The sequence below is a fragment of the Trachymyrmex septentrionalis genome, unplaced genomic scaffold, assembly GCF_001594115.1.
Source record: "Trachymyrmex septentrionalis isolate Tsep2-gDNA-1 unplaced genomic scaffold, Tsep1.0 scaffold15, whole genome shotgun sequence".
Taxonomy (NCBI): domain Eukaryota; kingdom Metazoa; phylum Arthropoda; class Insecta; order Hymenoptera; family Formicidae; genus Trachymyrmex; species Trachymyrmex septentrionalis.
In genome coordinates this window covers 1,197,602-1,212,822 of record NW_017304653.1, presented here as the reverse complement: position 1 = coordinate 1,212,822, position 15,221 = coordinate 1,197,602, and the positions used below count along the sequence as shown (strand labels likewise).

General features: G+C 27.3%; 1 protein-coding gene across 1 annotated transcript; it reads right to left on the bottom strand.

The window, feature by feature from the left end:
- Positions 1-1,706: 1,706 nt before the first annotated feature.
- On the bottom strand, positions 1,707-2,227 carry LOC108745813. The gene is made up of 2 exons (XM_018482184.1): positions 2,113-2,227; positions 1,707-1,972 (listed from the first exon to the last, which is right to left on the bottom strand). Exons 1-2 carry the CDS (start codon positions 2,225-2,227, stop codon positions 1,707-1,709), a joined length of 381 nt encoding a protein of 126 aa, XP_018337686.1.
- Positions 2,228-15,221: the final 12,994 nt, after the last annotated feature.

Here is a 15,221-nt window from a genome sequence, read left to right as displayed (position 1 = left end):
AGGAATAGTAAAGCATGTATAACAAAATATAAGTACTTTGCTCTTGTATTCTTTGCTTAGTTTGTTGTCTTGTATATCCCATCTGTTTGGGATATATAGCATTTTTAACGAGCGGGATTTATTTTTATGCCCAAAGCACACAAAGTACGCAGATTGAATTCAGTGCACTAAATACAATAAATACATCACATGAAATATGTACTTCATGTCATAATATTTGTAATACATGTAGGAAGATTGTAATTATTATTTATTATACTTTATATACATATTTAGCATTTTCTTATTTCCTTATATAATAAAACTTTATAAACGCATTTTATAAGTTATTGTACAATATCATTTTATGTACGTCTTATTTATTATTTGTAATTGCATTATTTATAAATTTTTTATGAGCCATACATACCCCCCCCCCTCCTCTCCCTATGAGTAGCCAGTATAAATTCCACCTCTGGGATATACGGCAAAAATGCAAGGGTTTAAAAAAGGATTCATTTTTTACAAAATATAAATATTTCGGATTTCTAATATTTTTGTATAATAGTAGACAGTACAAAGTTTTTACTTATATAGTTCGTTTAATTTAAACATACAATAAATAATATTTGATAAATTAAGCTTTTGATAGGTGCGGCGTACATATATACCGTATAGTTACCCTATAATAAAAATTTAGTTATCTTCTTTTCAGAAAAATGTTTTTAAAAAATGTGAAAATGTGTAAATAATACACATTTAATAAAAATAAATTTAATATTTAATATTAAATAAATTAATGTTTTTTAAATTTTTCTAAAATCTTTTCAGTGAAATATCAAGACTTAATAAATCACAAAATAAGATATGATTTAAGTCATGAAGAAAGACAAAATTTTTTTTTAAATTTAAAAATTAAATATTTAAATAGATTGCGGAAATATAAATATATAAGTATAGAATTTATATAAATAAGGAGCTATTTGAATTCAGATTTCTCATATAATATCAAAATAGCATACAAGATAGTTTTGCATATATTTTATAACATATCTATATATGTATAAGTTTTACTTTGCTTTACTTTTAATCTATATCAATCGAAAATTTTAATTAGCCTCTTTATTGTATATAATTTTAAATTTATTTAACAAATAAAAAGAAAGTTCTACCTGTTCTTACAATGAGTACAAGAATCATCAGAAGCATGTACTGTCTTCGTATTCAATGTCGATAATTTTACCGGACTGTTGGAAACTTTTATTTGGACTTTATTATTTATAGAGTTTATTGAATTATTAATATGAATAACTACTTGATTCAAGTTATCTTTAGCATTGCTAAATCCATGTTCAAAAGATGAAGGTGAATTATTTATGATAATTGTATCGCTTGACTCATTGTGTGTAAAGCATCTGTAATTTATTATATTGTTATTATCCTTATTTAAAGATTTTAGGTTAAGAGATATATGTAAAACAAATGTCTATCATGTTTAATTTTATCACAGTACATTATTATTAAATCATTACATTGTTAAATTATTTCTCAATATAATTAATAAGAAATTAGATAGATAAATTTTAACTGATAATTCTCACGATTTTTATATAAATAATTATTAAAAATAATTAACTAGGAACTAATTAACAATTAACAACAAATTAGAAATAATGAGAATTGAAATTTATAATAATTTATTGTATTATAACGATTTAAGCGATGTCTTACCTGGCATTATTTTGCATAATTAAATTACAATCTTCTACAGTTTTTGATGATATCTGATACAATTTTTTATTTCGTGGCGGTTTTATTGGATTAGATGTATTTATATTTGGCAATGAGGAAACAACTTGTTTAACTTTTGATATCACTGTCGTATTATCTGGAATAGCTGCAGTATTCTTAGCAGAAATTTGTCTTTTATTATGTATATTAAGCGAAGATGTGTTAGTTATTTCAATTTCACAAGCTTTATTATGATCGGCCTCTTAAATAAGAAATATGACAATTAGATTGTTTATATATTTACAATTGGTCTTCTCATCTATATACGTATTACTCGGCGAATATTTCAAATCAACAAATGGCGAAAGCAGGTTTCAATTGAATAGATATATTCCAACTTACTGTCCGCTTCCTTCTTTTCCTTGCGATTATGTAATACAGTAATATAATAGACTAAAAAAGCAACAGATGCTATTGTACCATAAGCTATTGTTTTATTGAAACACCAAATCGCCATTTTACTATCACTATTCGTAAATGATAATTTCACTTTAACGCGTGTAACGCGACGATCGCGCGAATACTGCTTGAAAGAAACATCGAGAGTGACAATAATAAACTATATTTCACCGAGTAAACGTATAGCCAAATATTTGAAAGCAGAACATTTGGCATGCTTATATGATTTGTACACAAACAATGGATCCTTATTCTTGGCACATGAGACATTATTGTAAATGCAATATAATATAAATTATAAATTTATAAATAATATTAAATAATAATTATATACTATCGCGTAAATTTGATTATAATCTGGATATAATAGAAATTATAAAGATATTATATTTTATTGTTTTTATTGTAACACCACACAAATTGAGATGCATAAGACTTAATATGCTGTTACAGATTTAAACAAACAGAATAAAAACAAGATATATGAATATTTAATATAACAGTAATATTATTTTTTAATTGAGTAACAAATCGTATAAAAAATCAAATAAAAAAATGCAAAGAATTATTATGAAAGCATTTTGCGATCGTATGCAAGAATAGTGCGATTGCATAAAACGTGAAACAATTTATACATTATATAATATTTTTTCGGATCTTCTCAAGTAATCCTAGTTTTCTCAAACTTTAATATTATATGAGTATAAGTATGAAATAGAATAATTTCAAGTATTGTAAAAATACAAACAATTGCAAGAATTTAGTCTTAGAAAATTATTTTAAATAAACGAGTGGGAAATAACTTTTGAATAAATAACTTTTCAGGAAGATTTAAAAATTTTTTTATAATTTTTTTTATTAAAAACAATAAATTAATACATTTTACAAAAATAAGTGAATTTTATTGACTACGTAAAATAATATTAAAAGAATGATTTTATTTTACAAGCAAGATTATAATTTTAATTTTAATTTATAATAATTTATTATAGTCTTAAAGTTCAAGAAAACGCAAATATTGTTCTAATGACAATGTACGAGAGGTTATTAATTTATTATACAATATATTTACTTTTAAGAGTTTACTTTAAGATTTGTTACATTTTGATAAAATTTTTATCTAAATGTAAATAAACAAAATTATACATTAATTATTTGTACTTGTTATGAAATATACGTCATAAAAAGTAATTAAATAATTAAAATTATACAATATAGAATGATTATGTAATACCTTCTGATGTGTTACCTTTCTCGTTGTGCATTTTTTTATTTTTATACTTTTGCTATCTTAAGCTGTATATTTTTCTAAGGGTGTACAACCCGTACATAGTGTTTTTTATTATTAAGACGATAAGAGAAATTTGTTGTAAAAGTTAATTTATAAACAAAACAGTATACTGATGTCCATAAAACAGATGATATGGAACACTGCTATAATTAAGTTTCTTTATTAAAAAAAAAAGGCTTAATAAAAATGTACTAATAAAAATGTTTAAAGAGATGAAAACTGTATTGAATACACTATCGTATAAATTATTAAAGAAAACTGAGCTACAGTAAATAGTTATTTTGAAGAATTTCAAAAAACGGATTTCCGTGATCGCATAAAAGCACTGGATCATCGCTAGATGAAGTGCATTGAAGTTGAGGGAGATCACATTGAAAAATACAAATTTGATACCTAAAGCTGTATGCTTTTATTGTTAGGTCGCAAAGTTTTCAAATTCACCTGTTATTATTATATTTTCTGTATTTTATTAATGCCCTTAATTAATGTATTGAAGTATATTATTATAGTTTTTTTTTGTTCTTGTATTTTTTACCTAACAATAATAAAACATAAAGATATAAACATTTCGAAGTAGAAGGGAGAAATACAGTTTGTATTTTAACGGTGATAATAAAAACTATATTGATACACGTTAATAATTTTACGTTCTCGCGGTTTACATATTTTATGAATATAAAAGGCATTTTTGTTTCTTGTTTTTTACGAAGAGCAAACTGCTGAAACCGCGGAAATGGTCAAAGGTAGTTTTGATGAATTGATATACATTAAATTAGCATCGATATATTCCATTAAAAATATCTTTATTCTAGTCAGCGTGGGAAAAAAGATAGAACGTATATAGATGAATATTTAATGATGTATAATAGCAACCATATTAGAGCAGAAAACAAGTCATGCAAAAAAGTATCGTTGTGCAATCACGTTACAATGTGCAGACTACAGCATAAAAAATAAAACTTGCGTGTAAGATAAAAAAAAAGATGCTTTGTATTAAGCTCTTGGATATAAAATAATAAAAATAAAGTTTGATATTTAGGGGATGTTTCCTATAACTATAAAGATCCATGTTTGGAATACATTTTTCATGTAAAAATAAGAAACATTCAATTTAGAATTTTATATCACATTTATTCGATAATCGTTCAACCATAATGTATATTTTTCTTGCAAAACCTGCAACAAAAAGTGCAATTGCGCAATGTTTGAAGGATATGAGATCTATTTCCGTGATATATTTGGTATTGATATTTATATTATGACAGGCAAAAATAAAATAAGTGTATTAAAAACAAAACTTTTATAAATTAATTAATTTGTACATGTTATTTATTAGTTTAATTCTAAAATCTGATAAAGTCGGTAACGTACAGTTATCGATAAGATTCCGTTAGAATGTAACATATGCGTAATATAAGGTTTTTGCGAAGTAATACAACATACATATGAAGACTTATCAGACTTGTCAATCGAGCAGGATCGTTATCGCCTGCAGAATCGTTATATCAGCGTTTGAGAATATGCCTATCAAATTACTGTAGGAATTAATTATTGCGTGGAATTGCAATTATTTTTTTATACCTACCGCAAAGGACCTTGGTGTTTCTTCAAAAGATTAATGATTCTTTAATCACTGTTGACAAATTTGTCTTACATTTTTAATGTACTAATGCATTAACTTATGGAAACACAAATGAATGGAAAACACCATATTCGGTCAAGATGGATCTTCATGTCTAATAATATTTTTTGTGATATTATATAATTTCCAGTTCAAGTAAACTGTGAATCGATTATTTGTTAGTCTTGGAACACAATTAATACCAAAGTAGACTGAAGCTGGATTTACAAATAAAGTAACACATTTTGTACATATAATTATTATAGTTATAGAGTAACGTAGATTAAATATAAAATCTGTTTGAAACAATTTCTTTATAGTAACGCATGAACAATGGAATTAATATACTTGATTATATCACTAAACGTTACATTTCCACAGTAATATATAATAAAATTAATTTCCTTTATGTAATTTAGACTCAATAATTTATTATAAATAGTCTCAAAAATATCAAAATAGATTAATAAAATGAATATCTATTAATAACAGATATTTAATTCGATTTACTTAATTGCTTTTTATGTAGTTTTGTTAACATTTCTATTTACATCATAAATTAATTATACACAAAATTTTATGTTACATTTTTTACATCTATTTATAAGTGAAAAAAAATATTTTGGAATGTTGACCATAAGATGTTTTTATTTATAATACGTGTACAATTATTATAATTAATATATAAATAATATAAGTCGTTAATTAAATGTAAATGTATACCATATTATCGTTGTAAGCTGCCAAAACTATAGTGACGTCAATCAAACATAACGTAATTGCCACAAAATAGAGAAAAGAGATGCAATCTTTCTAAATGAATTACGTCCTTGACTCGCACTTTCCATATCTACATCCGTGCTAGAACAACCTGAAGAGAATGCATATCCTGTACGTTTATCTATTTACTTATACAATACATATTTAGCAATACTATGAAGGAGATTAACGAGAGCTATTAAAAGATGCTACAAGTTAAGTATTTTCTGTACGTGTGAATAAGAAATTATTATCGTATAATAACAATACATTTATAGTTTAATATAAATGAAATACAATACATTTATAATTTAATATAAATATATTGTATTAGATTACTCAGTTTCATTCGCACATTTTCTATCGCAATAACCAATGACATAGAAATTGTACTATAATGCAACTCTGAAATACCACGTATATAATTGAATGGTAATTTGCATACCACGTGAAAAATATCTAGTCATAAAATAAAAGAATTATAATTTACAAAAATTGCTGCCACGTGCTGTATATCTTGAGGTGCAGGTAATTATGAACTAATAGCTGTCTGTATTACATTATGCACGTATAACGAAATCTCTCATGGTCAAATCTGTTAGCAGAATAGTTATGTGTACGCTCTATAGCTATTACTTAGGTAATCATCATGATCGAGTGATATCTTAATCAGATCGCGCGGAACTTACGATTATAAAGGTCCTTTGCTAGCAGACACATAAAGTTCATAATACTTATATCATATACTATACATAATGCAAATACTTGCACGATATTAGCTTATGCATTCGCTGTCATTATAAAAAAAATTACATCTCGATTTATACGTAACATTCTTGAAATTACTTTAAATTCTTTGAGTAACTTAAAATCTAATTTTCCCAACATTAATATTAATAATAATAATTCTAATTTTAGCAACATTATTATCATGATTTAAATTTTTTTCATTTTAATTTTAATCCTCAAAGATTATAAATTTTTTCATACAAATATTACAACTTTAAATACAAAGCGCCTTCCCGGTCCGAGTGTTAAGATGTTGAACTACTATCTAATATACATTCAATTAAATTGAATTAATATTTCAGAAATAAATTGAGAGCCGATGAAATTATCGGATTCACACAATCAATCTGAAACAAATAATCCCCCCAAATTCTCCCAAATCTTAAAAAACTGTAATAAACTTATTGCGAAAAATATTTTTTATATTCGGACCGGGAAGGCGCTTTGTATTTAAAGTTGTAATATTTATATAGACGGTCTTGTTTCCAATCATATTTTTCATACAACAACCAAAATTTAACAAAAATAATTTCAATATTTATTGTATTTTTGAAATTTAGTTTTTCAAAAGCTTTTTATTTTTATAATTACTTAAAATTAAAGGATGCGTTCGTCGTTTTTTAAAAACACTTCGATGTTTTAAGGAAAAATCGATTAAATCTGTTATATTGTTCAAAAAATTTACAAATAAAAAATAGCCAGTTCAGAATACCTCATATATAATTTATATATTATAACTTTATAATATTATGATAATTTCAACAAACTGATTGCAGTTACATAACAACATTATTTATGGATTGTAAAGATCGTATTATCGAAAATAATAGCGCACACGATTAAATATGATAATTGCAATCGGATATTCAATCAAACATTCCGAAGTACTGGATAGGCACTGGTTGTCTCTACGCGATTTTGTCGCTCTATTAATTTACATGCCTTTCATCGCATATTTAGAGAGACGCGGTCAAGCTTTTATCATAAATAACGGGATAATTAATGGAATTGCGCAGTAAATTGTCGCATCAATAACTTCGCAAATATTTTTTAAACTCATGTATTTATTAATACAAATGTATTAATAAAATTCCATTTTTGCAAAAATACAGAAATCAATTTCAGTAATTATGGCATAACTCTCTAAGAACAAAGTGCAAATCATCGAATCGTGAAATTCTCTGAAACGTATATTCAAGGCGAGTGAACTTTCGAAAATGTAAAATCATAATAAGATTTAAAATTTGAATCGTCTGCGAGCCGGTACAATTTGATCACGTCGAGTAAGCCATCCGTTTTGTAATAGGGCAACGTAATTGACTATATATTATCTCTAGTATTCGTTTTATGAGCGTATTAAATGATTGCGCTTACATGCGCATTTAAAAATCATGCACACGTCGTATAACGACCTTGGTCTCCATAGCATACACCATTATTAGCCCCTCATTAGTACACTCACATACGTGGGAGCATTTTATATGCTTAATCGTTTATGTTAAACAACTGATAGCTTAATTATTAATTGAAGAATCAAAGATCCCCGTACATAGATCACGAATGTGAACGTTTAGAATTGTGCATGATCTAAATCGGCATCTTTGCACGTACATAAACTTAAACTATAATCATCTATATAATAAAGAATAAAGAATTGATGACCATCGTGGATCAATTTTAGGAAAAATTACAATGTAATCGAATGCATCGAATTTTCGATAAATAATTGAATTTTATAAAATAAACACTCTTAATCACGTATCGCCAAAAATTGAAATATAAACTACATAAGTAGATATAAATTACAAAGAAATATAAATTACGAAGAACATAATATGAATAGCATTAAACATAAAGTACCTCAAAGGAATTGTGAGAACTCTATTCACCGATGCTTAATCTGATTGTGCTGAAATAATTAATCTATTTAATTGTGCCGAAAGAGTTATATCTCACTCTGTCAGTTGAATAATTCTATTGCTATCGAGTGTTTTTTGTTTGAAATGTTGGTGGTACAAACGAAGAAAAACCTTGTACCTCCAAAAGAAAAATACCGCAAATTCACCTTATATATGTTCATTTTATTTTTTTGTATTTCTTATGTCATGCTAATATTCCGAGAAAAATATCTATTATAGAGACAATTTTTCTCGAAAAATACTTCCTATTAGTGTATAACTTGAAATGTCATTCTTACTGAAGACTTTTGCCTCGAACTTGATAATACTATGCGGTACGCGGTTAAGAATGCACAATTAAGATTTACTTGAAAGTAAATTGTTGTTATTTCGTAACAACTAGATTGAACAAAATAAATGAAGCCATTTTATCAAATTTTGGTATATTTCTCGATTTAAATCCAGGATCTGAGTAGCTTTTCTAATTAAGGAATTTCGATCCTCAGAATATTTATTGATGTTATAAATTATGTCATTCATTGTAACAGTACTACACGGAGAGAATTGTCTTTTAAAATTTACTCTGAAATTACGGTAGTTGTGATACAATACAATATTTTGAAGCTTTTTACCATGCGCTTCAGTAAAATTAATCAAACTATTTTATACTTGTAATTTTATTAATAAATGAGAGAAATTTACATTAAAATTCTTCGAAATACAATGTTGTCCCACGATTATCGTATTTTCAAGGTAAACTTTAAGAAAAAATTCTCTCCGTGTAGATGGGCCGAGTAAATCATATCTATGACTATTCAAAATATAAAATATATATAACAAAATTATTCATAATCTTATACGAAAATAGATATCGAAAAATGAATAAAATCTCAGATCATCAGCATGTGTAGGTGGGCGCAATTCCAGGGAGGAAGTAATTTTTTAAATAAATATTTATTAAACACTTTTAGATCTATTTTCAGATTTACTCCTGCAATTTTCGTTTCAATGTAATTTAGCTTCTACTTGGTAAGAAACATTTTTTCTTCAATGCTTAGTTCGTTTACTTTAATAAGCTTTCATAAACTGAAGTTGTACAACTCTGACTTGAAATAAAATTGACAAGTCTCAAATACATACCTATTCTAATGAGATAACCATCGAAATTGAGGAGAAAAATATAACTGTACTTTTAATTAAATTCTTATCGTTCCCTTATATATTAAACCAAATCTCAATTGGATTTTCATCAAAGATCACTTATTTTCCGATTGACAAACCACTTTATATTTCTATTTAACAAATATGTTATCATAGCAGTGTGTTAAATATTTAAAATATCTATATTATTCTTGCGCAAATATTTAATTCGCAGCATTATGTTAATTATATTAATTATTTCGTTATAAATCGCTCCACGTGCTAATCTATTTTCCGCGTCGTTTAAAAATCACAGGTGACATTCGCTCATTGCATGATAGCTAAAGAATGAGAGCATGCGAAAACAACGCTAAAAATGAAATCATTCCACGTACCAAATATCTCGGATATCGTTTTTGTCATGCGACCGCCACGGCGGGCTGGTGACATAAAGATACAATGTAGAACAAGGGCAGATGGCATTACGTCATTATACTTCCTACTTCTGAAATACCGTAAAAGCAGAATTGAATAATCTCGCGTAGCGGAAAAGCAACAGTTTCCCGACGAGGCTAATCTAAGGTCGATTACTTCGCCATACGCTTGTATTTATCTGACTCATAACGGCAAAGTAGAAGTCTATCGACCCAGAAAGTTTCCCTTCCTTAAAATGCATAGGAAAGCTATATTGTTTATAGTCAATTAGCGTCGTTAATTATCGCTGTAAAAGGATTCTTTTTTTTCTCACTGGCTGAGATATGAAAATGACGTAAACTGAGCAAGATTTTCAAGTGAATACAGACAACTTTTATCGACAAATTTATAATATTGAAGTATTTGCTATGTACTTTGCAGCATTTTCCGCTTGTTCACTTATCGTTTATCAGCATCGCGAATGTATAAAAATATCGTGTTAAGAAATAGCGTGTCTTCAAGTTCATTAATTTGCGATATGCAATTTCAGACTCGATTTTCCATAATGAACAAGAACTGGCCGATAAGTCGTCATTAGTCATATCGCAACGCGACGTTAAGCTATAAAAATTATTCTGCAGACCACACCTGCGATGCAAGGCTAGATTTTTATCTGGCTATTAGTATGTCAGCTCGTGGGATTTATTTCGCCACTCCTACGCGATTATGCATTTTTCATGTACGTGGCGATTTTCCGAAATCATATGTTATCACGAATATACTACATTTCAGATGTCAAACTGCTGTATCAGCTGTCACGAATGAAACGTATAAATAATTTTAAAACGTATCGATGTTCACTATCAATTGAGATTACACATCATATACAAGCTGTGTTGATCGCGAAATAGTGAGATGCATGTCAATATTAAAATTATCATATGTATCAGTTTTAGATGCATTTATTTTAACATTATTATTCTATATTTTCATTCATATTCTACATTTCTTTCTATAAAATCATAAAAAATAATCAATAAAAAAAATCATAAAAATAATATAAAGAGTGTAGAGTTGAATTTTAATGTTTTTAAAACTTTTCCGAAATAAGAGAAATCTTATTTTTCGATCGAAGCAGATCTTAATATTTAAATATTTCTAAGTGAATTTATATACATCTATATATCTGATTCTGTAAACCGCGCGCCTTCTTTTTTCTTACAATTAATTATAATACTATGTATCTTTCTTTCTCTTAAAAATAATAGAAATAGAGATATTGATTATTAGAATTATAGAGATTTATAAGTGAAAATTAGGTAATTTTCCTTATAAATATGACAATGTCTGAATATTAATCATTAACAATATTCCAAATATTAATAGTTGTTAAAAGAAATCGGTATGAAAGTTATACATTGTTGAAAACGTCCGCAGAAGCTAGATATAGTTTCTACTTCCATGCCCATCATACGTAGAACAAGGATATGGTTTTAACAACATCCATCATAATGCCGTCGTTCTGCCGTTGTGTGCGTACCAGTAATTTATTGTGATAAACTTGATCATATTTTTTTTCTAACTACAGACTTCCATATATAACTTAATCATATTTTTTCTTCTAACTATAGACTTCCATATATAACATAATTAGACTCTATATGTATACACATTTTTAACGCCTATAATTTACAATTCCAATAAAAATGAATTTTTAGTGGCCGCAATATAAAATCCATAAGAACATTAATAGATATATGTATAATGTATGCATACACACACACACACACACACACACACACACACACACGCACACACACATATATATATGTATATATGTATATCAAACCAAGGTTGTCTTCTAAATTGACATAAACTGGTTAGGATAGAAAGTTTTTATTACAATTCACAGAAATGCGTAGTAATCGACTTTGTCGTAGCAAACTACAGTTATCGTAACGGACAAAGAACAAAATTTATCTATAAGTAAATGTTTTATGCAAAAGAAATAAACACATAATGAAATATTTATTTTAAATATTAATATTATAACAATTTTCGGAATTTATTTTTATCATGAAATTGATAAGGAAATCGCAGTGTAAATAATTTTGTGCTGACACTTCTATGACTTTTTTATCTTTCATCATAAAGGAATTGATGTTCTTTGTCCTAAAGTCTACTCAAGCCAGACTGCGAGGGTAATTTTTGTAAAGACCTAACATCTAGGGCCGCTTGTGCCATGCTTCGTCCATTTCTTCCAACCCCTTTTTGCGAAAGCTTTCTGGTCACGCTAGTAACCCATTTCCTAAACTTTTACATTAGTCGCGACTTGGTTATTTAAAAATTGTGACTCATTTTTATTGCCTCTTCAATTTCACAATGAAATAATTGGTATCGCGATTGTTGATAAATAAAAGTAGAAAAAGAAACATCTTCGTTGAGCAACGATATAAGATAGCGTAAGAAAAAATGTAGAGATAAAATCACATACGAAATATAGATATAATTGATAAAAATTATACATCTTAATTTCGAAGTGTAAGAATTAAAGGAAACGCTCTTAAGATTCTCGCATAAATTTATGAGATTTAGTAGTAAAAAAGATAGTTAAAAATATTAAAATAATGAAGTCATATACAAATGAAATCAAGTTTATGTTTCTATATATATATTATAATTATAAGTTAGGAGAGAGTGAGTGCAGTAAGCCGTAACAAAAATTCGCGGAAAAGAGCTATTTGCATGTAGTTTGCACGCTTTTAGCAAATTTAAAGTGATTCTAGAGCGACAGAGAGAGAGAGAGAGAGAGAGAGAGAGAGAGAGAGACGCAAAGGAAGAAAACGGGCGAATGCGAGCACAAGCGAATGCACTGCGTGCGTACATGCGCGAGCCTATTGCCGTTGCACCATTTTTTGCCTCTAGTCGCAATAACATTAACAATTCTAATCAGATTGCCACAATATCACGTGCCGGAGGCCTGCCGCGATCGCGGCCAATGGTGGAGTCGTATGTAGGAGGAAAATCATTGGCGTGACGATGGATCGAACGAAAAAGGAAAAAAAGAATGATCTTTTTCCGTGACAATTCATGGAAAAAATCATGTTTATCGATATGCAATACAGAAATGATCGCTTTGATTGACTTTGCATCCTCGTCGTCGTTGTCGTGATCGCGAAATTACGTGATCCTCGAGGAACGAGGTAATCCGTTAAGTCTTTTTCTCTCTGCGCGCATCTCCCTCGGGAATGTTGCGAGCGAAGAATTCGCGATAGGATTCCTTGAAGAAGAAATGAAAGTAAGCGGATTTTCTTATGGATTCGTTCCATTCGCATTCTTGTACAATTAAGCGTCCCTTCTCTTCTCCTCTGCTTCCTTATATATAGACGTAACGCGCTGTCATAGTGATAAAAAAAGAAATTAATTTTCGTATCGTCCAACACTGACACTGAGTCAAGTGTTGGATCTCGTAATTAGTGAATTCGAAACAAACGTATTTAATATAATTGATATTTTATATAAGCATCAATGTTTTACTTAGCGCTATGAAAAACATGTGTGTCGCATTGCTTCTATAAACATATTGTCTAAAATATTAATATCTACTAAAGATAGTCATTATCTTTACACAAAATTCGTTAGAAACAATTTGGCTTTGCACAGAGATTTTTTAATTTTATATATCTTGATAATAGTTCTCTTATCGTCAGTTATTTTCTTCATTTTATTTCTATATGTTACAATTTGAAAAATATTAATATAATATTTTGTAAATTAATTTCTCTTATTGTTGAGTGTATATTATATGTACCTATTAATAAATACAATTCATTTAAGTAAATCTTTATTAAAGAATGATAAAAGTCAGTATTTATAGCAATTCCACAAATAATTAAAAACAAATTCTATTTAAAACTAAATAATATTAATACTATTTTTTTATATTTTATTTGAAATGTATCTTATTGTAACATAAATGGACTAAATATATATTAGACATTTACATATATCGTAATAAATATGGATTTAAAAATAAAAAATGTATATGTTTATAATATAATATGTACTATCAATCAATTATACTTCGATAAAGTTTCTATTTCAGAATCTAGATGATTCAATCACGGCAGTATTTAAGTTTGTAGCGTCATCTACCAACTATCTCCAGCAGTATGTTCACGAGGAAGATGATATAATTTCAGCAATCGAACATGTAGAAAATAATATCAAATATTATCATAAATAAAAATTAAAAATTACACAGCAAATATAAGAATTTTAATAATTATACAGCAAAACAGTTGCTATATAAAAATATAAATTTTATCCACAAAAAATGAAACAAAATTAAAACTTTCTAATATGTATCTAAAGTGAAGATAATTTATATGAAATCCCTATTCTTCCATATCATATGATCAAATAATATCCATTCACATCGTAGAATAATCATAAAATTGGAATTATGAAATAATACTTTAGTTAGAAGTAATTGTTAACCAAATGTGTTTAAAAGAATTGAGTTATTATATTTTTTCCCCGGTCACAAATGCAAAAAATTCGTAAACGTATAAACTTTCATTTGTCAGATAGGTAACTGGAAAACGTTGAGTGGAATATGATCGATCGTCGGTGAATGCGACATAAAATAAGACAAGGTATTGATTGCTAGTGACATATAAAAATAATCAGATATATATATATAATTTATCGATTCGAGAAAATGAAAAAAAAAGTTTAGATATAAAAATGTAAAAAAAATCAAAAAATTTTTCTAATGAAGATACACTGATATAGTTGTCATCGAAATATCAAGTCTCTCATACAAAAATTTCCGTTTGAAAAATTCACTATATACATTACCGCCTTCTCAGCAAATATTACAGATAGAGTGAGAGGAAATAAACTGAAATAATGATCACAATTCGAGAAAAGTACAGTTACGTTAAAAAATAGAATATTTTTATGAAATAAGAGAATAATATTTTTTAAGAGAAAGTGATATTGTACAATATCGTATATATGAATATTATTTCGCAGTTATTAACTCATCAATATTTGTATAGTAATAAATTCTGATATAATTATAAAAATTAAAACCAAAATGTCTTGTTTGCATTGAGCATTGATTTTTTATGTA

Bases quoted from the DNA above. Each gene is read 5' to 3' on its own strand.
- LOC108745813 (XM_018482184.1), bottom strand. From the start codon at position 2,227: ATGGCGATTTGGTGTTTCAATAAAACAATAGCTTATGGTACAATAGCA. The intron at 1,973-2,112 runs GTAAGTTGGAAT...TTCTTATTTAAG, and splicing joins GGAAAAGAAGGAAGCGGACA to AGGCCGATCATAATAAAGCT.